The following is a 23,563-nucleotide window of genomic DNA, read 5'->3' as shown; positions in this document are numbered from 1 at the left end:
CAGAGAGAGAGTCACCCTGGGACCTCCCAAAGAGGGAATATGGGGAATCCCCTCCCACGGGGAATGCCCAGCGTCAGGGACAACCGACCGGCTCGAGGGGACCCACAGGACATGAGCTGCTATTACTGCGGCCGAAGAGGCCACGTTCGGGCCCAGTGCCCCAAGCTCAAGGACAGACTGAGCAGACCGAACCCGCATAGGGTTAACTTGGTAGAGGCCCAGACGGACGAGGGGCAGGCTTCTCACGCAAGAGGGGCTGGCAGCTTATCAACTGCTCAAGAGAGAGAAGGGCCCCAGGCCAGCTCCTCTAGGGGGCTGGATGCCCCGGACTCAGGGTTTTTGGTTTATACGGTGGGCGCGGGGCTGTCCCTCCGGAGAGAGTACCTTGTTCCCCTGGAGGTGGATGGGAGGAAGGTCAATGGATACTGGGATACGGGCGCAGAGGTGACGCTGGCCCGGCCCGAGGTGGTGGCCCCAGATCAGGTGGTGCCCAACTCCTACCTGACCCTGACGGGGGTGGGCGGAACACCAGTCAAAGTGCCCGTGGCAAGGGTACACCTGAAGTGGGGGGCCAAGGAGGGCCCCAAGGATGTGGGGGTACACCCGTATCTGCCCACTGAGGTATTGATGGGGGGGGACCTGGAGAACTGGCCAAGCAACCCCCAAAAGGCACTGGTTGTGACCCGCAGTCAGAGCCGGCGAGGGGCCCTGCGCCCTGGCCTTGGGGGGGGTGCCTTGCCTGAGGCGCAGGACCCTAACCTGGTGGGGAGGGAACGCCCAGGGACGCGGCTCAGGGAGGCTGCAGCTTCGGACCCAGCGGGCGAGAAAGAGCAGGTGGCCATCCCTGTCCCAGCTGCTGAGTTCCAGGCCGAGTTACAGAGAGACCCCTCCTTGCGGAAGATAAGGGACCTGGCCGACCTCAATGCGGTACAGACCATGGAGCGAGGTGGCCGGAAAAGGTTCCTGTGGGAGAAGGGGTTCCTGTACCGAGAATGGGCTCCCCCAGGGAAAATGGAGTCAGGGGGGATCAGGAGGCAGCTGGTGGTACCCCAGAAGTATCGCCGCCAGCTGCTGTGCCGGGCCCATGACATTCCCCTCTCAGGGCACCAGGGAGCCTGGCGTACCCAGCAGAGGCTGCTACGGAGCTTTTACTGGCCTGGGGTCTTTGTTACTGTCCGACAGTACTGCGGATCCTGTGACCCCTGTCAGAGGGGGAGGAAGGCCTGGGACAAGGGGAAAACAGCTTTAGGACCCTTGCCCAGCATAAAGGATCCTTTCCAGAGGGTGGCCAAGGTTAAAAGGGCGGCTCTAAACCAAGAGAGCCCAAAGCACAGACCTCCAGACTGGAGCGCTGGGAGAAGACCACAGCCCAGTTGGAACCCCAGAGGTATGGGGGTGGGAAAAGGGCACAGGCTGCATAAACCTTCCCACATGCGAACTGCGAGTGCCATCAAGCACCCCGACCTAAGGGGGGGCGTGGAACGGAAGGGGCCTGGTGTAACTCCCACCAAGGAACTGGAGGGATGCGGGGGCATCCATGGGAACGGGGGTAGGTTCGAACTTCCGCGGGTCACTGGCTAAAGTGACCCTGCTCAGTTCGGTCTCGAAGGGGGGAGAGATGTGACGAACTGGGACTGTTCTTGCTGGGGTGTGTGAATGCTGACAGGGGAGTGTGACTAGGATGGTCTGCATCGGGGGATGGGAGCCGGCCCAAGGGAACATACCTGAGCTTGTAACATGAGAACCCAGGAGGGGGTTGGAGGTCAGATGACTCCGGGGCCCGGGAAACTGAACAAAGGCTGTGGGAGGGGTCGCTGAAGCCAGAGTGCTGGAAGCAGGCTGGAAGGAGGCTGGAGAGATGGCTGGGAGGCAGAGATGGCTCTGACCCCCCAAGGGGGGTGGGCTGGCATGCCCTGGGACCCCAAGCTGGACCTAACTGAGGGGGGGCCCTGTTGTCTGTGCCTGCAAGACCTGTCTTGGACTGTATTCCTGTCATCCAAATAAACCTTCTACTTTACTGGCTGGCTGAGAGTCATGGTGAATCGCAGGAAGCCGGGGGTGCAGGGCCCTGAGTTTCCCAATACTTCGTGACAACAACATAAGGCACTTCAGGAGCAGAGCGAGGCCTAGCATGCTTGCCCATGTGTCCATTCTCTCTGTGTTCCTGCCAAACCCCTCAAATCCCTGATGTCACGTGGCACGTCCATCCAGGTGTGTTGGCTTTGACTGCTGGTTGTGCAGGAAACTCCCAGCCTCCAAACCTCCCCCATAGAAAGACAGGCTCTGAGGGTGGCATGGTTCCCGGAGGAGGATTATGGGGCTAATGATAGTAGTTGTGTGAGATCTGTGGCTGAGACGCTCAGAGTCTTAGCATTGCAATTGTGTCCTGGTGGTTTGAGCTGAGATCTCCATCGCTCTGATTCACTTGGAACCTGGCCCTCTGTGGAAGAAACCTCTGTGCTTTCCCTGGCGTCACCTCTCCTGTCCTTCCTTCCCACCGGTGTGGGTCTGAGACACAGGAAGTGCTGGGAGCGGAATTGGTCCCAGAGAAAATGTGCTGGAGCCCTCTGGAAGATTTCCCATTAGCCTTGCTGATATCAGGAGCCTTTTCCCATCGGGGGCCACTGCAGTCACCTCGGCAATAAAGGCTTTGGCGATGCGGGGCCGGTAGGTGGTGGCTGTTCAGTGTGATCAGACCCGTCAGCTAGTCTCTCTGTTCTGTGTGAGCCTCACTGTCCCCGCTCCTGGCTGCACCCCTCTAAAGCGGCGGGGCAGCACCTCTGCCATGCCAGGCTAAACTGATAGTGATGATCTTGTCGGCTGATAACCGCCCAGCCCTGCTGGGGGATGGGCCCCTTCTGGACTGGAGCAGTAACTCCAGTGCTCAAGTGGGTTTTTGCCGTTGTGCTGTGCGCTGTCACCACACTGTGTGTAGAATAGCTCCATCAGTGCGCTGGGTGCTGTGCGGGCAGGACCTGCTCTGACCAGATGAGCTATAGATGGAGAGTGGGGTGGGAGTCACATGGGGAAGTTCAGCATCTCATTAGCTCCCTGTGGCTCGGTGTGAGTGGAGGCCCAGAGCCCCTAGGGCAGAGCAGTGTCTTCACTTCTGCCTGGTTGGGAGCCTGAAAGTCCTCGAGTTTCACGCCCTATGCAAGGAAGGGCCCGCCTGGGCTGAGGTTGGCCCGAGACCCCCAAGTGCCTGGAGAGACTGTGCCTTCTGTCAGTATCCCTGTCTGTCTGTCCTGCCTGAGTTTTACTGTCGCTGTGTTGACCCTGGCGGCTTCCCCCATTCCCGAGCGTCTGCTCAGTCTAAGGAGGGGGAAGAATGCAGAGCAGGGTCAAGGGGTCAGGTCAGTTGCTGCAGAATTCAGGACTTGAAGCCAAGAAGGAAGGAGTTGGGGGCGGGACGGGGACTTGCTAGGTTCCCCTTTTAGGGGCTGTGAGGAGAGAAAATGGAGAGTGTCCTACAGCGGAGTACAGACTTCCTGGCTGTGGCTGGCTGTGGGAATGGAAGCAAAGCAGGCAAGTGACTGCTGTGTGGTGTGTGTGTGTCAGGAAGTAGAGAAAGAGCATGAGCGCTCCACTGTTGTGTTTCAGATGGGCTGCATGTGGGCCACAAGGCATTGGGGTGCTGGGTGAGAGGGACGTGGGTCGGAGTCAGGAACGGCTGGGTTCTGTTCCCAGCTCTGCCACTGACCTGCTGCCTGGGCAAGTCACTTCCTCTGCAAAGGAGGGGCAGGTAATGCTGCCCTGCCGCACAGGGACCACAGGGTATGTCTACACTGCAGATAGACACCCACGGTTGGCCTGTGCCGCTGACGGGCTGGGGCTAAGGGGCTGTTTAATTGCCATGTAGACATTCAGGTGGGACTGCAGCTGGAGCTCTGGGACTATCCCACCTCGCTGGGTCCTAGAGCCTGGGCTCCAGCCTTAGCCTGAATGTCTACACCGCAATTAAACAACCCCCTAGTCTGAATCCCTTTCCCTGAGTCAGCTGGCATGGGCCAGCCGTGGGTGTCTAATGCAGTGTAGACATACCTGGTGAGGATTAGGTAATTACAGAAGATGGCAAGTGATATCACAGGAACATGGGAATTGCCACAGTGGGTCAGACTAGTGATCCACCTACCCCAGGGGCCAGTATCAGATGTCCTGAAAGCCCACAGTGGATAGTGCTGGAATAACTTGCCCCTGGGGCATTTCCTCTTGACCCCATTACTTAGCGGTGATTCATGCCCAGGAGCAGGAGGGTGCCTGACCTTTGTGACTGTGTCTCCTCTCTCACATAGAGGTGCGCAGGGTGAATTATGAGACAGATTGAGGCTTTAGTGTGGGATGTTTCCAAATGTTGTGTTAAAGTTTATGAACATTGATAAATGAAAGGTGTCCATGGACCAATGGAGAGACAAGGTAGGGGAGGGAATAGCTTCTGTTGGTGAGAGAGACAAGGGACCACCTCAAACGAGGAACCCTCTCGTGCTCCACACACTGGAAGAATGCAGACGTCAAAGGACTAATGACATTGCCGTGTTCAGTACGGAGCCGGCCTGGCCCGGGTACAGCTTCAGAAGAGCAAAGGAAAGACACATGATCTTCAGACTGTGCTGTGAACAATCTCAAGTGTCAGTTCCCCTTCCTTGGCCTGCGTGTTCCTGCCCAGGCTGAGTGCGCGGCCTGGGCAGGTGGCTTAGTCATGCTCCTTGGGATCGCTGCGCCTTTGGCTGGGGTGTGTGAGGAGAAGCGCTCCCCGGGGCTGAGTGAGAGCCCTTCCCAAGGCAGCCTGTGCCAGTGACAGGAGATTCCACCTTGCTATTGTAAATGCAGTGCCTGGCTGGGGCCTTGCTGATATTCGGGGGCGCTGCCGCTTCCATTTTTCATTCTTTTCTTTGCCAGAGGCTTTGCCCCCACGGGCTGTGTGCTCGGGGCCACATTGTGTAATCAGTGGCCCCTTGCTTGGACTCCTGTACTCTCTGCCCATCTTACCCTTGGGATGAGCTGCCCCCGGTATGCCTGAGCCAGGTGCAATGTGCTAGTGCTGCACTAGCCTGGCCCGTGGACAGGAGGTGCCTGAGGAGATGAGGAAGGAGGGTGGTCTTGTGAGTCCCTTTGGAACTGCTGGGTGCTTTGCTCTGACATGGGGCCTGGTTCAGTCTGGAGCAAGCAGACGCATCTCCCCTACGCTCTAGCCCCTTGGTGTGTAATCCGCACTCGTTCTGCAGCTCTGCTGACTGGCCAATCACCCTGCTGCTTACGTCACTGCGGTATGTGCCCTGTGTGCACAGCTGAGAGCCGGGCTGGCAGCTCCAGGGCTGCACCTAGTTATCATAAAATAGAGCAAATTGCAGCCGCTCTCATCATCAGAGCAGAGGTGCGGCTGGCGTAGGTGACGGGTTCCAGCGTGCCCTGCTGGCTCTCTTGCCAGGAGGCAGTAGTAGGAGAGGGAGCAGTCATGTGTGGTACACGTGTGCAGAATTGCTGGTTGGGGTGTCAAATCCAGCACAGAGAATAAACCTTCAATTATCCCCCCGCTGCACAGACCTAGGGCGGGCGCTGCAGGAGGAGGCTGATGAAGGCTCCAATGTTGTGGCAGTTGGCAGGATGCTGGGGGCAGGGTGAACACAGTGGTGAAGCCAAGCTGTGGGTTTTTGGCCTGGTAACCCTCTCAACATGTGACAAGAGTTCTCGTGGGTCTTTGCCATGCTGCATGTGCTGTGGGCGGGTGTCCCGGGCTCCTTGTGTCTGTCTGTATGAGCGTGTGCCCATGTGGCTGGCCCGCACTGGGAGGAGACCTGTTTCACCAGCTCCTTCCCTGGCAGCACTTGGCGGCAGAGCGTGGGGGCCGGAGCTCACCATCGACAAGCTGCTTCTCTTTCTCTTGCCTTGTCCTGGTTTTGCCAGCTGGGCTCCAGATTCCCCTCACCCATGAGCTCTGGACTCGCTAGGCCGAAGGGGCTGTTAAAGGGTGAGGGGTCAAAGGAAAAGCACTTTGTACATGGATAGCTGGTCCTTGAGGCAGGGACCGCAGCAGGGAGCATGCCATTGCTGTGCCTAAATAAGGGCCTCGCAGGCTGGAATTGCTCTTGGGCTTGTCTGCAGTTGAAAGGTCATTCGCATGCAATAGATATTGCTGAATAACTCCAAGTGTGGACAAGCCCTTACTCTGTTGCTGGTTTCAGGAGTCAGAGGAAAGGTGCTCAGTACTTAGAATCATAGAATAGCAGGGTTGGAAGAGACCTCAGGAGGTCATCTAGTCCAACCCCCTACTCAAAGTTTAAATCATTAATACTTAAATAAAAGGAAGGCAGTGTTGGTCTAGTGGTGGAGTGAGATTCGGGACTCCTGGCTTCCATTCTAGCTTTGCCATTTCGGGCAACTCCCATCTCTGCTCTGTGCCTCAGTGTCCCCATCTGTGAAATGGGTCTAACAGTTCCTGTCCACAGCAAGGCAGTGCAGATTAATGGTAGCAGCTAGTAGGAGGCATGGAAGGCACTCTGGAGGGACAAAATGCTGCTGCTGGTGCTCTCCAGTGTTGACCCAGCATTGATTGACATCCCTGGGCCTCCTGATGTCTCTTTTCTGTTTGGCAAGCGCTGGGTTTTGGCTTTGTGTGTTAGCTGTGCCTTGAAATGGGTCTGAAATCATCCTGCTCTTTGTCCTCCCTCGTGCGTGCGCTCTCCTTAGTGTGCAGCCCGGATTCACCTTATAACTGTTGTACAGCCAGAAGGGGGAGCTCAGGAACCCAGCACAATGGGGCGCGTGTGTGTGTGTGTGCGCGAGCGCTCGCTCGCTCGCTCCGTAAATTGCTTCTGTTTCTCAGAGCACATGAACTGACAGCTCTGAAAGCAGATATTTACAATCTGGAGTATTCTCCCATCAGATACATTGTGTTAAGGGTAATTTCTTTAAGTGGGTGACTTCCTGCTACATTTACATATAGTTGTCGGTCTGTATCTCTCCATTTTTTTCTCCATACAGCTGTTTGATTTTGTCTTGTTTTTGTAAACAAATCACACAGTGGAGCTTGGAGTGTAATTGGCCAGAATCTGTGTGTGCAATATTGACGAGGAAAGAATTGTCTTGAGAGAGCCATATCTCTTACCTGACAGCGAAGGGTGTGATCACAGGGTCTGGTTTTGTGACGCCACAGAGCGTGCACCTCTGGTGTTGTTTGGACTTCCTTTTGGCTCTGGGCACATATAATAGCTCAGACCTGTTGGCCCACTGATTTTGGGTGTATGCTATTATCAGGGTGCTGACTGGGGTATTGGCTAAAACCCCCATAGAGGGGGAGGAGAAATATCCCTCCCTATATGAGTAATGCAGCAATTCTTGCAATTCCTCTTTGGCTGTGGCAGCCCTGGAGAAGGCAGTTGGAGCAGTAGCCCTGGCAGGGGCTTTTGCTTCTAGCTGGGACTGATTGGCTGAGGAGTGAGCCAGGCTGTTCATGTGTCTGTCACGTTTTGCAGCAGGCTGGGTACCTCCCCCAAAGTCAGGGAGATGCAGCCGAATGAAAGAGCGACTGTTCCTAGAGGTCGCCTGGCAGCATCACGGGTTCTGTGTTGCAGAGACTAATTTTAGACACTTATCACTGTCTCAGAGGGATGAGAGTTTCCAGGATCCTGTTTATTCTAATAATAATAATAAAAAAATAAAAAGGACTAGTAAGGGCTATGTTTTCTGTGTTCCCTGCAGGAAGCTTCCCTTCCCCCAGGCAGAGACCGCTAGCTGCTGCTGTTAGCCCAGGTCCCCTTTCTTCTGGGTCACTGATGGGGAGGGGCCTCAGCGCTCAGGGTTTTTGTGACCGCTGTTTTTTGAAAGGCCCAGGACAGAAGCCTAGGGCAGGGCTTTCCCCTGTCCTAACAAGGCCTCTGTTTATTTTAACAAGGGGCTTTTTGAGTGAGAGAGCAAGAGACTCTTACAGCTACAGCAAAGCAAGAATGGGCTGGATGCAGTCCTGTATCAGGGAGGGAATCTCTGTGCGGGCTGAAACCCTGCAAGTAAAATCAGACCTCTGAAAAGCAATTCCTTTTACTTGGTGAGACCTGCATTCCCCTGCAGCTGCTGGCCTGCCCGGCCTAAGGCACAGCAGGGGATGGATGCATGAGAAATTCTCCTTTAGAGGTTAGTGGTGCTCTCCATTGTGGGGGAGCAGGGGAGGAAGTTCAGGTCTTGACAGGTAGAGGGATGGGGGCAGAAGAAGGGGATTTTGTTTCAAGACGTGCCCGTGTGACCTGAGCTGATTTGGGTTCTGGAAATGTCTTTGGAAGAAGCTTTTCCATCCGCCTCTGACATCCACCTTATTCTGCCTGTGATGCGCCCTGCTGGGGTCTCCCAGTACTGTTACCTTTGAGCTGGAGGGGAGAGGAGAAAAGCTTGTATGCAGGAGCCCTCTGTTAACCCTGTCCTGATTTGCTGTGTTCAGGCATCCACGGCAGGACACCTGCATCCTCTCCTTACTGGGAAGAGTCTTCAGTGCTGTTGAAAGCTGCCAGATTGACAGCCATAGAGATGAGCTTTTCTGCTTCCCCCACCTGTGCTCCTCAGCCCTGCCTGTGCAGCGGGGCGGGGAGGCAAGGGGTGGTGTGTGGGAATGCTGTTATATCCAGTTGTTGTTTGGGTGAGAGGGGAGTATGGTCCCAGTGGCTCATTTGTTCCTTGGCGTCTCGGTTGGGGTTGTTAATCGGGGCCTGAGTCCAATGGAGATGCAGCTGCTCGCTGCCTCCCAGGGTCAGGCCATAGAGAGAGAATGATGTATCTTGTGACATGGGCCCTTGTCCACTTGCAGCTGTCTGTGAGCCACCCCCTCACTTTGCATAGCCCATGGAGCGCTTATGGTAGCTTGCTTAATGCCAGGCTGAGCTGGGAACCAGCCTCCTAGGATTGAGATGTTTGGAATCCCATCCCTAGCCCTTCGGCTTTCCCCGATGCGGCTATCTCAAACGCAACAGGAAGAGGTGGGCTGCCCTGTGCCCTCGCCCCATGTGTGCATCTCCTGTTGCCATCAGAGAAGCTTCGTGCTCGATAGCCTGGTATGTGCCCTGGCGGGGAGTGAGCAGTGCGAGCCAGAGAGCAGCAGAGTCTGGGTTTGGGGGGCTGGGCCATAGGTCCAGGCTGGGGAATTGGGAGGTGCCCGTCGTGCGAGCTCCTCTGGCTAACAAGATGTTTTGTTTCTGTTCTTTGCCTGTGCAGCAGCAGACCCAGCAGAAAGGCAGCAGGACCCAGAGCTGTAGAGCGGCTGCCGCTGACTCTCAGCGGCCTCCTGCCCTTTGGAGTGCGGGTGCCTCCCGCGAGCCCTCCCAACATGTTTAACTTGAAGAAAAAGGACAAAGACAAAGATGGGTCGAGGAAGGACAAGAAGGAAAAGAAGGAGAAAAAGGAGCGGATGTCGGCAGCCGAGCTCAAGAGCCTGGAGGAGATGAGCCTGCGCAGGGGCTTCTTCAACCTCAGCCGCACCTCCAAGAGAGAGTCCAAGTCCCGGCTGGAGATCTCCAACCCCATTCCCATCAAGGTGGCCAGTGGCTCAGACCTGCACCTCACTGACATCGACTCAGACAGCAACCGGGGCAGCGTGATCCTGGACTCGGGCCATCTCAGCACAGCCAGCTCCAGCGATGACCTCAAGGTGGACGACACAAACTTCAAGGGCTCGGTTCTGCAGCGGGCGGCCAAGTTCGGTTCCCTGGCCAAGCAGAACTCCCAAATGATTGTCAAGAGGTTTTCCTTCTCCCAGAAGAGCCGGGACGAGAGTGCCTCGGAGACCTCCACACCCTCCGAGCACTCTGCAGCCCCTTCCCCGCAGGTGGAAGTGCGCATGCTGGAGACTCAGCTCAGCAAGCAGGGAGCACCCATGGGCCACCTGAGGGCCCCCTCATCATCGGCGCTGCGAGCCAGGGTGCCCGAGGTGGTCAGCAAGAGGTTTCCTGCTGAGCTGAGGCTGCCCATGGTGGTGCCGCCCCAGCCCCCCGTTCCCCGGGAGCTGGAGCTGCAGCGACGTAACACCGGTGACTTTGGGTTCTCTCTGCGTCGCACGACCATGCTGGACCGGGCCCCTGACGGGCAGGTGTACAGGCGGGTGGTACACTTTGCGGAGCCGGGTGCTGGCACCAAGGACCTGGCACTGGGGTTGGTGCCGGGGGACCGGCTGGTGGAAATCAACGGCCGGAACGTGGAGAACAAGTCTCGAGACGAGATAGTGGAGATGATCCGGCAGTCAGGGGAGACTGTGCGGCTGAAAGTGCAGCCCATCCTGGAGCTGAGCGAGTTGAGCCGCTGTTGGTTGAGGAGCAGCGAGGGCCTGCGCCGAGCGGCCTTCGATGTGAGTAGCCCGTTGCTAAAGTGTGTCGGTCTCTTTGGTTCGTTCAGTGCTAACCAGCCCTGGGGTATCCAGCTCGGCTCCCCTGGCAGCTCTGAGGTTGGGGGATAGCGCACATGGGCACTGGTTTGGTGCGGCTTGTGTGTGACTAGGGAGGGGGCAGTGCCCAAAGCTCTTCCCATCTGAAAGGAATAGGCAGTGAGGAGCAGGGGATTCTGGGAGATGGTATTAGCGTGTGGCCCCCGACGTGGCTCTGGTGTGGCAATTTAAAGTAATAGCAGCTTAAAAGGTTTCGCCTGGTGTTGCAGAAGATTTTTGGGGAGGGGATGTGTGTGTTTGGACCAGTCACCGCCTCCCTTCACAGGTTTAGGGGGGTGCCCCTTGAAAAGAGAACTGGGAGCAGCTATTGGTGGGAGAGAGCCTTCTGGACCTGGCGTGTCTGCTAGAACCTCGTGCAGGCATTTCTTTTTATCGTACTGAAGAGCGCTTCTGTGGTCAGCTGTGCGTTACACAGACTTTGGTGCCCTGGACTCCTGGCAAGTCATCACAGCAGCCTGCAGTGTCTGCCTGGGCTCCCTGGGATAGATCCCTATATAGACACCTGTTCTTGGCGCGCCTTATGCCTGCATTATAAATGTAACATCCTGGACTGCTCCTGGGGCCGGATTCAGGCCTGTGGAGTGAGCCAGCTACTTAGCTGTATGTGCATTGTGGGGAAATAGAACCACAGGGTTCGTCCCCAATTTCTCTGTGGTGAAACATGTAGTCCCTTAGCTCATATACACTGATGTGCTTGTCACTGCTCCGTATGCAGAGAGCCAGGGGAGGGGAACTGGAGAATGTGGTCAGAGGTTCCCTCAGTTAAAGACTGTTCTTCATTCCCATAGCCCAGTAGGACCCAGACTTCGATCCATTGCAGTAACTGAGATCTGGGTCTCTTGACCTATTTGAACTCTCTTCTTCCCCCTGGGGAGTTATGACATGTTGGAGTTGGGGCCTTGGAAATACCTTGCCTGTGGTGTGAAGGACTGTGAGGATATAAGGTGCTGGTCAGATGGGAGCAGAGCCGCCCTGGCTACACAGCTGTTAGCTCTTGCTCCCTGCCAGGGCCCTACCCAGGTTTCACTCATTGTGTGGGCAGAGATGTGTCATATTGAACATTGCGTCTCAGGTGGTTTGCGACCAGCTAACACGACTTTCAGCAGGACAGTCCTTGTCTACACTGAGTGCTAAGCCATGTTTGACATTGCCAGGGCAGGTGTAAACTGAAATGAGATTTTCTAGTGTAAACGTGCCCTTAAGAAAATGTTGTGTCCTTCTAGCACAGCCATGCAAAATTCCTCTTGCACGCTCACTGGGGGCAGCACCTCTTTTTCATGGGCAAGTAAAATATCCCTAGTTTTTTCACTAGAATCATGGTTGTGAAATGGGGGCCAATAGATTTTTTGTTTCTTCTGGAGAACGGTACATTTTCCTGGTAGCTCTGCACGGCTCCAGTAGCACTTTGTGTTGCAGGATGCGGTCTTGGAAAGCCCAGCTCTGTAATGCCTTTGAATCCCTTGAACAAGGGAGTGGATTGTTGTACATATCAGATAACTAAATGTGTTGCTGCTGTTTAAAAGAAAGTGAAAAGATTGCTCACTTGCTGTTCTGGTGGTTCAGGTAATCCAGATTTAAATTTTATTAGAGAATATTTTAAAAAAATAAACGATACAGAAAATTTGAAGCGTTAGTTATTGGTCATTGGGGGTAACATACAGAGTATAGGGGTATGTTGGTGTTTTGGGGCTGGGCAGCACACATAGTATATACAGACTGCAATATCCCCAATGAGGGGTGGGTAACCGGTGGGCGGGATCAGGAGACAGTCGATAAACGGTGAGGGTCTATCACCCATACGGGAGGTAGAGACAGTCATGGGTATAAGTAAGCGGGCTGGGTAATGGGGATGGGGTGACCCTCACGTGGCGGGATTCAGCTAGGTTTGGTGGGTTTAGGGCTCAGGGGATAGGGTCCAGCAGGGGGTGTGTGTGGGTGCACGAGGTCTCCTACTAAATACTGACAGGCTCTCATGTAAATACCGTCTAAAAAGTTAACCATTTAAACGATTAAAAATCTGTCGTTTAAGCAGTTAACCAATTAAGCGGCTGGGGCCGATCCCGCCGGCCGACCCGGGGTTAACAGTTAAGGTGGGTTAAATAGTAAGACTATTGCTTACCAGTTAACCTTTTACATCCCTAATAAAGAGGAGCAAACGCTTATGGCATGGTTGATAGAAACTATTGTTTGGTTGATAGAAAATGCCACCATGCAAAGGGTTAATTTTGCCACAACATTCTGTGCTGCTTCCAAAGTGGCTGTGCTCTGTGGCTGGTTCACTAATTCCTGCTGATGGTGACCCGGGAGAGCAGAGAGCCTCCTGGGTAATTAGCCTGGAAAACAGGATAAGCTATTTAAAGGGACAGGATCTAGTGGTTTAAGTCCAACATGTAGCTTTGGTAAAAATAAATAAATTAAATCAAATCTGGCATTTTCCTGTTTACAGTGTAATGAAAACAGTGTTCTTGGTTTGGATATAACCCTTCCCCTGCCAGTTTGTTGGCATTGTGGGGCTGGGCTGTGGCATGAGAACCTGTGTGTGAAACTGACTTGAACAAAAGCGAAGCTGACTAGTTTATTTTTATTGTTCCCAGGGAGGGACATGTATAAAGAAAACAAACAGCATCCCTGGTGGGAAGCTAAATGAGGGTTGGGTTCAACAACCCAGGAAGGTGCTAGCAGTGTGAGGCAGGGCTGGTTTTGCTCAGCAGAATCCCTTTCCAGGGTCTGGCTTTGCTGTGCCCAGATGAGCAGTGGAGTGGAGTGGAATGAGGCCAGTGGGACAGGGAGGTTCTGAGGAGTGTCCAGAAGCCGGGTTGGAGGAGATACCCAGCAAACCGAAGCGTGTCTGCTGCTGCAGAGTTTGGCAGGTGCCGAGGTTTTGGAGTGTCAGGCACCTGGCTCAGAGTCTGTGTTCTGCAGCTGTGAGCCATATGTGTGTGGTGGCTCCATGTCTAGATGCGTCTCCTGTAGTTTCAGTGGGGAATGTTTCTGCATATAGCAGTCCGATCCTAGAGGGAAATAAGCTTTGCTGCTCACCGCCAGAGGCATCCCCATAGTACCGCTGTGCAAAAAGGGTGCTTTCCCGTAGCCACGTTGAGCCGCGCTGTGGATATGGAGGTGTCTCCCAAGGGGGGATTATTGAAGTAGTGCCGTGTGTATACTACGGGGTGGGACACGTGTGGTTTATAAATCGCAGTGCGTCGTTTGTGAAGTGCCAAGTGCACTGTGGTGCTGTGTAGACAGTAATGTAACAGCTCGGTGGCCCGTATCCTGCTTGCTAGTACAGTGGCCACCCAGCTACACTCTACATTGGCTTGTTGACTAACTGAGCCTCTCGTTCTGACAGGGTCATTTTAAGTTTGGACAAAGCCCCCCAAAATGCGAGGCCCCTGAAGAGTTAAGCATGCCTCTGACACGGAGAGATGCACTTGCATTTTAGCTCCAGCTGCCTGGACAAGAATACCCTTTACGTCTAAAAGAATCAAAGCTTGGCCTTGTTTCAGGCTTCTGCCAAAGGGATGCGTATTGTGAAGCATGCAGTCAGCATTGTAGGATCAGCTGCTAAAGGACCTGCCAGATGTTTATGGTGCAGAAATGAGTAGGAAGTCCTAAGGAAATGTGCAGCATAATGGAAACCGACAAAATCTAAGAAGTCTCTTTCAGTGGAGAGTGCGTTCAAGGAAGCTCTCCAAGTAAAAGCCAAACGACTATGTTTGCCTGGTACCGAGTTAGGGTGGGGAGGAAAGGCAGCCGGTCTCTGGGCCATGCATGCGCTTCTCAGCACCTGACCCTCTGCTTATGTGGAAGTGGCCTGGGCTCCCAATATTACTCTTGTCTTAGTGGTTTTCAGACCAGCTGGGGAGGCGGGGGGAGGAAGGGGAATCTGGGCTGCAGGAGACCTGCTGTATCTTGTCATAATCCCAGAATGGGAGCTCTCTGTAATGCAAATCATCCTCATAGCAAATAGCAGCAAAGGGCCTTGCCTTTCGTTTTGCACTGGTGTTCTGAGCATCTGGGTGGGCCGAGGTTTTGCTGGGGTCTTTGCCTTGCCAGGGGAACAACATAATGGCTTCAGGATCCAAAGGGTGAGCCAAAGGTCTGTGTGCAGAGGGTGATATTACGAGGCACAGGCAGTGCGTTCAGTGCAGAATGACAGCTTATGGGCATCCCTGGCAGAGACCTAGGCGTCACCTGGCGGGAAGGCTCCCGGGATGCACTTGCTGTCATTTGTGCTGCAGGACTTGTCTATATCCATACTGATCAGGAGGAGTTACGCTGGTCCAGATGCTTTTATTGGGTTAAAACTGGTTGTGGTGAGTTAACTTGCAACCATTATAAGCCAGGTTTAAATCAGAATGTCCACACACAAAATTGCACCAATTTAGCTAAATCTGTTCAGAATCACTCCTTAGTTCAGTGAGGACAGGTGTCAGCAGTGTAACCTGGGCCTTGTAAGAGATGGCAGCAGGAAAGCTCTGGGAGCATGTACCGTGTACACTCTTGTAGCGCCTGTTGCTTTGATTGGGTAGGCCCTACAGTAAGCATCACTTTTTGGTACTTAGCTCTGGAATAATTAACAATCAACTAACCCCCCACACACACACGCCCCCCTTTTTAAAAAATGGAGATATTCCTTCCCACAAGCGATAAACGAACTGCCGGCAGCCCTTCTCACGGAGTCAGCACAATGCGACGTTCATGTAAGTATCAGCTGGCTGGGCCAGGCACGGTCTGTGCAACTACTGGGCAGATATTTGTGTTCTGAATTAGAACTTACCCCCACCCTCCAGCTTGGTTTCGTCTGCTTCATCCTACAGCAGAGCCTTAGATAACATTTGTGACCAGAGAGCCTGCTGCAGTGGACACGAATGAAATGCCATCCCTTTGCTGCAGGATCAAGTAGGCAGAGAAGAAGAGATGGGAAGGAGCAAGGCCCTGGTTTAACACACCCAGCTTTGCTTAGCAGATGGATCCAGCCAGACCCTCTGGCATTCAGGTGGATGGATTTATGCTTTGTCTGAGAGCTTTAACAGTGTACTTCATGGCTGACATACAAGCAAAGAGATTCTGAGTTAAGGCAGCACCTCCACCTGGGGCCTAGGAGGCATTGCAGAAATTGGTGCATGAAGCTACAGCCTATGTGGGCTGCCCCAATGGGCCAATTTAGGGAGTGAGGGTCAGCACAAGGGCTAACTACTACTCGGATCCTACTTCAGGCCTCAGAGCAGGGCTAGCTAGGCCCTATGGAGCGTAGGCGTTGTGCTGGCCCTGTGCACAGAGGGGTGAATTCCACCCCGAGTGACTACGGAGGTTGGACCTCGTTGCTTGTGTTTGCTGGTTGTGCTGTAGCGCACGTTGTGATGCAGTTGTGTTGTTTGGCAGGTATTTGCTGAATGTGATGCTTGCAGAAGCCTCTTGGTCAGCCTGCGGAGACCAGCCCAGGCACTCAGACTGATTTTGCTAGAGTTCTGCTGAATTGGAAAATAAAGAGCGACTCAGGTCCTGTCAGAGCAGCTGGAGCTGCAGTTGTTGAGAAGCCAGTAACTTGTATCCCCACGTGCCGGGAGTTCCCCTGACTGCTGGTGAAGGCTCCATGCCTTGAGTCTAGCTTCCTTTTCCTCCTCTCCCGTGGCACCTGTATGTTTAGGCTGCAGGAAAGTTCTGATGGTTGCGGACCTCTTTCCCTTGCCCCCCAGGTGTCTCTCTCGGTATGTTGACCTCTTCTCAAAATCATAAGGAAGCTGATTGGAATCTTTCAGATCATTGTAGCCAGAGGTGCATGTTTGATTATGAAAGAGACAACGTCAGGATGGGTGGTGATGCTGATGTAGCCTGTGTCTTGGGGAGCAGGTTGCTGCGCTGTGGATAGCTGTCTTCTGTGCTGATGACACTTTGCTGGCGATGTCCTCAGAGGAGGGTTTGTAGGGTAGATGAGCAGATTTGACCTACTCATTGCTGGTAGGAGCAATCCCTGCTCTTCCGTATGCTGCTGTGCCTTGTCTGTGTCGTGGAGCATTCTGAATCTGAACGCACAACGCTTGCTGCTGGGGGAAAGTGGCCGGTCTGTGGCAGCCACAAGATCTCCGAGATTTCCACAGGAGCATAGAGTCTGTCAAGCACCTCCAGCAGCTCTGTAAGTGGCCAGTGCATTAGGGCTTTGTGTCTGACAGTCTGAGTTCTAGTCATTCTCCAGAGCCAGTCCTGAATCGCAGCTATTACCTTTCTGTGTCGAAATGTCTCCATCTCCTCTTTGGAGAGGTTGGGGGTGGGAAGCGAGCCTTACAAGCTCTTGCTGTCTCTGTTACACTGTTCTTCCCACTTCCTTTGCCTTTTGCTCCAAGTCATGGCCCGAGCCTGCTAAAGATGTGTAGAGATTTGTGGTTGCTGAGAGAAATTGCCCAGCGCTAGAGCTCTGAGCTGAGCTCACATGGCATGAGCATCTTGAGGTAGCTTTCCAGTAAAAAGTTAAAAAGCAGATGCTGAAAATGTAAGTTCAGCATGTAACATACAGTGAAACCTAAGGTTTGAGGAGACCCTTTGCATCTGCTTGCCGTGTGAGTGCCTTTCCCATGGGTATCCTTGTTTAAGGTAGGCTGGAGACCAGGAGGTCCGCTACCGAGTTCTCTCTCCCTGTCTGTAAGTGCCTAGCTGAGAGCAGTTCCCTGCAGTGTTGTGTGTTCCCACCTTGGCAATGGCTTGAAGCAGTTTGGTCTGGTTTATGCTGCCCACCCAAACCCTGTTTGCCGCCTGTTGAACTGGAACTGAGCTAAACCCAGGTGCAAATGTCAAGCTTTCAAATGAAGTTAAAAGTCCGGTGTGGAAAGGCCCATGAAGAACCCTCTTGATTTGGCAGGCCTGAAATTTGAATGACTTTTTTCCTTATGTATTTGCAAAGCTGAAACAGTTCTTTCCAATTCTTCAAACCAAGTGTTTCCCTTCTGCATTTATCTTTACAATCAAGTAATGCCGGCAACCCTTGCTCACCAGTGTGGCTACAGTGTAACACAGCAGCGAGAACACAGCATCACCATCCAACTTCCCGGAGGGCTGGCGAAAGAGAAGAGAACAAGCCCGTGTTGTCTCCAAGTGATGTGGGAGGAATGGGGTAGAACTGAGCAGAAGGACACGGAGGACACAAGACTGTTTCACAGTGTCAGTCTTCGCAGCTAAGGACCATCTCTTGACTTTGACTTTGAACAGAGAACTGAGATGTGTCCTTGGGGAACTTGCCCTGTGTGGGAAAGAAAACTGTTAGTCCATCACCCTGGCCATCCCTGTGTGGTATTGACTCCGTGACAGCAGGAGGAGGATCTCATGTGTGAACTGTAGTGTAGTGGTTAGTGGGCCGAGTGTAGCTAGTTGAAAGGCTGGAGTGCATTGTGTATGGAGACCTTTTAATCCTCAGCTGTTGTCAATACTTAGCTTGTTACAGCACTTCACATCCCTAGATCACACAGTGCTTTCCAGAGGAAGCTGTGGGGTTATCCTGATGTACAGACAGGGAAACTGAGGCACATACTTGCCCAAGGTCGCAAAACGAGTCAGCAGCAAAGTTGGGAACAGAGCTCAGGAGTCCTGGTGCTACTGGCTTGTGCTGCCTCTTTGACATACCTGCATCTCATGTGCTTTCCTTTGGCCCTCGAGCTGCCAGAGATCTAGCTGGCTGGTTGGATCATGTATGTGGCGCACCGCTCTGCTGATTGGGCAGTGACCCTCGAGGGAGAACAGCCCATTATTGGCATCGCTAGTCTCTGAAGTATGTCCTGTTCCTGTCTTGGGAAACCCTTTCCCCGTGACCAGTGCCAAGAAAGGGTGAAATAACTTGGAGGCGTCACCAAATTCCTGGGCTGCTGGTTTGCTGTCAGGATGTTTGTTCCTAGGCAGTGCGGTTACACTGTTAACGTTTCACTTGCCGCTATCCCAGCGCATGGCTGGTGTGCCTTGGGGTCGGAAATGACTTCCACCTCCAGCCAGTGAAGGGAGGGAGAGACCCAGCCAGAGGTTTAGTCCAGTGTTAATAAGAACGTAGGGTTAGACAGCGCTTTGAATATCACAGGACCCCAAAGCCCCTTGCTGCTATAAATGGCAGGGCAGAGCTGCAGTCAGGTGAAGTGCATACTGAACATCCAGCCAGTTGAATGTAACCCTGAACCCAGGGAAGCCACCCAAAGCTGTAGAGGAGCCAGGAGAGAGCAGGTGCACGGATCAGAAGTCTCTTGCAACATTGGTAACTCTGAACAAAACGTTATGGTTGGTCTTTCAAAAGTTAACTACTGAACATTGACTTAATACAGCTTTGAAACTTTACATAAGAATGGCCATACTGGGTCAGACCAAAGGCCCATCTAGCCCAGTATCCTGTCTTCCAACAGTGGCCAATGCCAGGTGTCCCAGAGGGAATAAACAGAACAGGTAATCTTCAAGTGATCCATCCCGTCGCTCATTCCCAGCTTCTGGCAAACGGAGGCTAGGGACGCCATTGATGGGCCTATCCTCCATGAACTTATCTAGTTCTTTTTTGAACCTTCTTATAGTCTTGGCCTTTACAGCATCCACTGGCAAGGAGTTCCACAGGTTGACTGTGCTTTGTGTTAAGAACTACTTCCTTTTGTTTGTTTTAAACCTGCTGCCTATTAATTTCATTGGGTGACCCCTAGTTCTCGTGTTATGAGGAGTAAATAACACTTCCTTATTTGCTTTCTCCATACCAGTCATGATTTCATAGACCTCTATCATATCTCTCCTTAGTCATCTCTTTTCCAGGCTGAAAAGTCCCAGTCTTATTAATCTCTCCTCATACGGAAGCCGTTCCATACCCCTAATAATTTTTATTGCCCTTTTCTGAACCTTTTCCAATTCCAATATATCTTTTTTGAGATGGGGCGACCACATCTGTATTTAGTATTCAAGATGTGGGCGTACCATGGATTTATATAGTGGCAATATGATATTTTCTGTCTTATTATCTATCCCTTTCTTAAGGATTCCCAACATTTTGTTCGCTTTTTTGACTGTCGCTGCACATTGAGTGGATGTTTTCAGAGAACTATCCACAATGACTCCAAGATCTCTTTCTTGAGTGGTAACAGCTAAATTAGACCCCATCATTTTGTATGTATAGTTGGGATGATGTTTTCCAATGTGCATTACTTTGCATTTATCAACATTGAATTTCATCTGCCATTTTGTTGCCCAGTCACCCAGTTTTGTGAGATCCTTTTGTAGCTCTTTGCAGTCTGCCTGGGACTTAGCTATCTTGAGTAGTTTCGTATCATCTGCAAATTTTGTCACCTCACTGTTTACCTCTTTTCCCAGATCATTTATGAATATGTTGAATAGGACTGGTCCCAGTACAGACCCCTGGGGGACACCACTATTTACTTCTCTCCATTCTGAAAACTGATCATTTATTCTTACCCTTTCCCCCCCTATCTTTTAACCAGTTACCAATCCATGTGAGGATCTTCCCTCTTATCCCATGACAGTTTACTTTGCTTAAGAGCCTTTGGTGAGGGACCTTGTCAAAGGCTTTCTGAAAGTCTAAGTAGACTATATCCACTGGATCCCCCTTGTCCACATGCTTGTTGACCCCCTCAAAGAATTCTAGTAGATTGGTGAGGCATGATTTCCCTTTACAAAAACCATGTTGGCTCTTCCCCAACAAATTATGTTAATGTATGTGTCTGACAATTTTGTTCTTGACTATAGTTTCAAACAGTTTGCCCGGTACTGACGTCAGGCTTACTGGCCTGTAATTGTTGGGATCACTTCTGGAGCCCTTTTTAAAAATTGGCATCACATTAGCTATCCTCCAGTCATGTGGTACAGAAGCTGATTTAAATGATAGGTTACAAACTACAGTTAGTAGTCCTGCAATTTCACATTTGAGTTCCTTCAGAACTCTTGGGTGAATACATCTGGTCCTGGTGACTTATTACTGTTTAGTTTATCAATTTATTCCAAAACCTCCTCTAATGACACCTCAATCTGGGACAGTTCCTCAGATTTGTCACCTAAAAAGAATGGCTCAGGTTTGGGAATCTGCCTCACATCCTGATCCGCAAAGGCCAATGCAAATAATTCATTTAGTTTCTCTGCTGTGGCCTTATCATTCTTGAGTGCTCCTTTAGCACCTCGATTGTCCAGTGGGCCCCACTGGTTGTTTAGCTGGCTTCTAATGTACTTAAAAATGTTTTTTGCTATTACTTTTTAGTGTTTAGCTAGCTGTTCTTCAAATTCTTTTTTGTCCTTCCTAATTATATTTGTACACTTCATTTGCCAGAGTTTATGCTCCTTTCTATTTTCCTTTACTATGCAGAAGAAAAATGCTGCTTTTAACCATCATAATTTAAATGAAACCAGCACAGAAAGTTTCTTTCCTTGTCAAATCTGTTTGTAAACTTTCCCTTTATTGATGTTTAGCACAGTACTGTGCTATATTTGCTTTTATTTTTGTCTCTGCTGCTGCCTGATTGCATACTTGTGGTTCCAGATTAGATGCGTGGTTGACTAGTCAGTTCGTAACTCTGGTGTTTTCATAACTCTTTGTTGCTGTTTCTATTGAGAGTGAAGGCAGCTTAGGTCTGAGGTTTTCATTCCCTTTGTAGTTCGGAATGTGTCCCCGCCTCCGGAAAGGGCGGAAGCCCTTGTTTTGTGCAGGTTCGTTGATGATAGTCACTAGAATACAGTGTCACAGCTGCTGTTTTTAACTGGCTTTGTTGGCTGGGTCTGAGGAGACCTGTAATGGGCTGGGATCTCTTCCTGCCCGCTGGAGAGAGGAGAGCTCGGAATCCGTGGCTGGTGCCCCGAATAAACCCTTGGAATGGATCTCGTGGGTTCTTCGGCTGAGGAAGCCGAGACGGCAAAGGTGACCGCTCACTCTGGGAGAGCTGCATGGATGTCCTTTGGGCAGCGATGGTCTCACGACACCTATTTGCTTGGACACCCAGTCATCAGGAGCATGGAGTGTCTCACCAGAGAACTCCTGGAGCAGGGGCCCGGCTCTGCACTCTTAAGGGGCTGGAAGGCATGTCCAAGAAATTCTCGACTCTGAATGGGAGAGCCAATGCCACGTGGAAACTGGGGAGCAACGGGAGAGTCTCTGGGGTTAGGGTTAGGGTGCTTTGCCCGGAGCGCTGGAGAGAACTAGTGGTGTAAGGAGCCCCGGCTGTGGCGGGGGAGCGTGCTGCGGGTTTGAGACTCTGGGCCTGGAAGTGGGAGGAGAGAGGTGGAGTTTCAGAGCTCCTTGCTGCACCATGGCAATCACAAGTGTGTGAAAGTGCTTTGGGGGACTCCATTCCCAATTCCTGCTGCTTGTGCTGGGGGGCGTGGTAGCCGTGTCAGTACCAGGATAGAGAGAGACAGAGGGGTGAGGGAATATCTCTCATTGGACCTGCTTCTTCTGGTGTACGAGACGAGCCTTCCAGCTACACAGAGCTCTTCTGCAGGGCTGGGAAATGTACCCAGAGTGTCGCTACTTATGCTAAACGATTTGTACCTTGTATTTAGCTGAGACGCTCTGAGCACATTTCCCAGCCCTGCAGAAGAGCTCTGTGTGTAGCTTGAAAGCTTGTCTCTCTCGCCAGCAGAAGCTGGTCCAATGAAAGATATTACCTCTTCTCCACCCCCACCCCCACCCCGCTTCTTGTAATGGGGACAGCAGAGGCAGGGGTTTGCCCTGGAAGAGGGGATTACGTCCTCCTCATCACCCCATCAGCTCAGAATGTTTCACCCAGATGGAGTGATGGATTCCCCACTCTCCTCCACGCCCCGCAGTGAGATGGGCATCAGGGTTCAGCTCTGAACTGTGCTCGGCTGTTCAGGACTGCCTGCAGGGTCTCCCAGGAATAGATAGGCTGCCAAAGCAAACAGACTGCCATAGAGTCATAGACTTCAAGGTCAGAAGGGACCATCATGATTGTCTAGTCTGACCTACTGCCCAACGCAGGCCACAGAATGTATCAAACCTCTAACCTATGTCCGAGCTATTGAAGTCCTCAAATCATGGCAAAGACGTCAAGGTGCAGAGAATCCTCCAGCAAGTGACCCGTGCCTCACGCTGCAGAGGAAGGCGAGCGCCCCCCCCCCCTCCCCAGGGTCTCTGCCAATCTGCCCTGGAGGAAAATTCCTTCCCGACCCCAAATATGGCGATCAGCTAAACCCTGAGCATGTGGGCAAGAGTCACCAGTCAGAAACCCAGGGAAGAATTCTCTGTAGTAACTCGGATCCCACCTCATCTAACATCCCATCACAGGCCATTGGGCATATTTACTGCTAATAGTCAAAGATCAATTAATTGCCAAAATTAGGCTATCCCATCATACCATCCCCTCCATAAACGTATCAAGCTTAGTCTTGAAGCCAGATATGTCTTTTGCCCCCACTGCTCCCCTTGGAAGGCTGTTCCAGAGCTTCACTCCTCTGATGGTTAGAAACCTTCGTCTAATTTCAAGTCTAAACTTCCTTCACTCTGTGGGCTCTTCTGAGTGCACGCAGTAACAGAATGTCGTCGGCACTCCGAGCATTGTCCCATCCTTCGGGAGACAGCTTGTTAGCAGCAGGGTTGTTTGTTGATGCCGCTTTCCCTGTGACACACACAGTCTGCACATGAAAGCTCAGGACAGCTGAAAGATGCCAGGCATGAGACAGGGAGTGGGGTCCCTAACGGTGGAAATATCAACATGCAGTGAGCTCCGGGGGCTGCTGAAGACTTCTGCAGATCAAACCTGAGGGTAATGAGCAGCCGTCAGAATTACGGCCTAGTTAGTTACCACAGCATGCACCCGATCCAGTCACTGTGCTCACAAGGCACAGAGACCCTCATGGTTAGCGGTATGGTTACCCATAGACTAGCTCAATAAGAGAGGCAGGATGGTCCAGGGTTAGGGTTCAGTCCCCTCCTCCCTAGGTTACCTTGGGCAAGTCTGTCCCTTCCTCTCTGTGCCTCAGTTCCCCAGGTGGGGTTAATAGCACTCCCTTACTCAGGGGGTGCTGGGAGGATAGAGATGCTCACATGCTGTGGCGACGGGGGCTATGTACGAAGAGAGAGGATATGTACAAGCCTGTGCTAATTGTTGGCTTTCCATAGCTAGAGTACAGAATAGCTGAGTTTAATGACACACAAGGAAGAGGGGGGAGCTGAGAGCT

At 52.3% G+C, this 23,563-nt stretch overlaps 1 protein-coding gene across 43 annotated transcripts in view; it reads left to right on the top strand.

The window, feature by feature from the left end:
* Positions 1 to 23,563, top strand: part of MYO18A (myosin XVIIIA) — a 129,226-nt gene that overhangs the window by 8,518 nt on the left and 97,145 nt on the right. For 42 of the 43 annotated variants that reach the window (XM_065573432.1, XM_065573468.1, XM_065573437.1 and 39 more), the window contains one exon: positions 9,193 to 10,318. In XM_065573432.1, coding sequence (XP_065429504.1) covers positions 9,305 to 10,318 — 1,014 coding nt within the window. In that variant the 5' untranslated portion in view covers positions 9,193 to 9,304. Of the gene's footprint in view, positions 1 to 7,840; positions 8,125 to 9,192; positions 10,319 to 23,563 lie in introns of those variants that run through there. The other variant, XM_065573433.1, reaches the window with a different exon arrangement.

The sequence above is a fragment of the Chrysemys picta genome, chromosome 19 (assembly GCF_011386835.1).
Source record: "Chrysemys picta bellii isolate R12L10 chromosome 19, ASM1138683v2, whole genome shotgun sequence".
In the NCBI taxonomy this organism is placed as follows: Eukaryota; Metazoa; Chordata; order Testudines; family Emydidae; genus Chrysemys; species Chrysemys picta.
The sequence above is the reverse complement of the archived record's forward strand: the minus strand, read 5'-3'. Positions and strand labels throughout refer to the sequence as shown.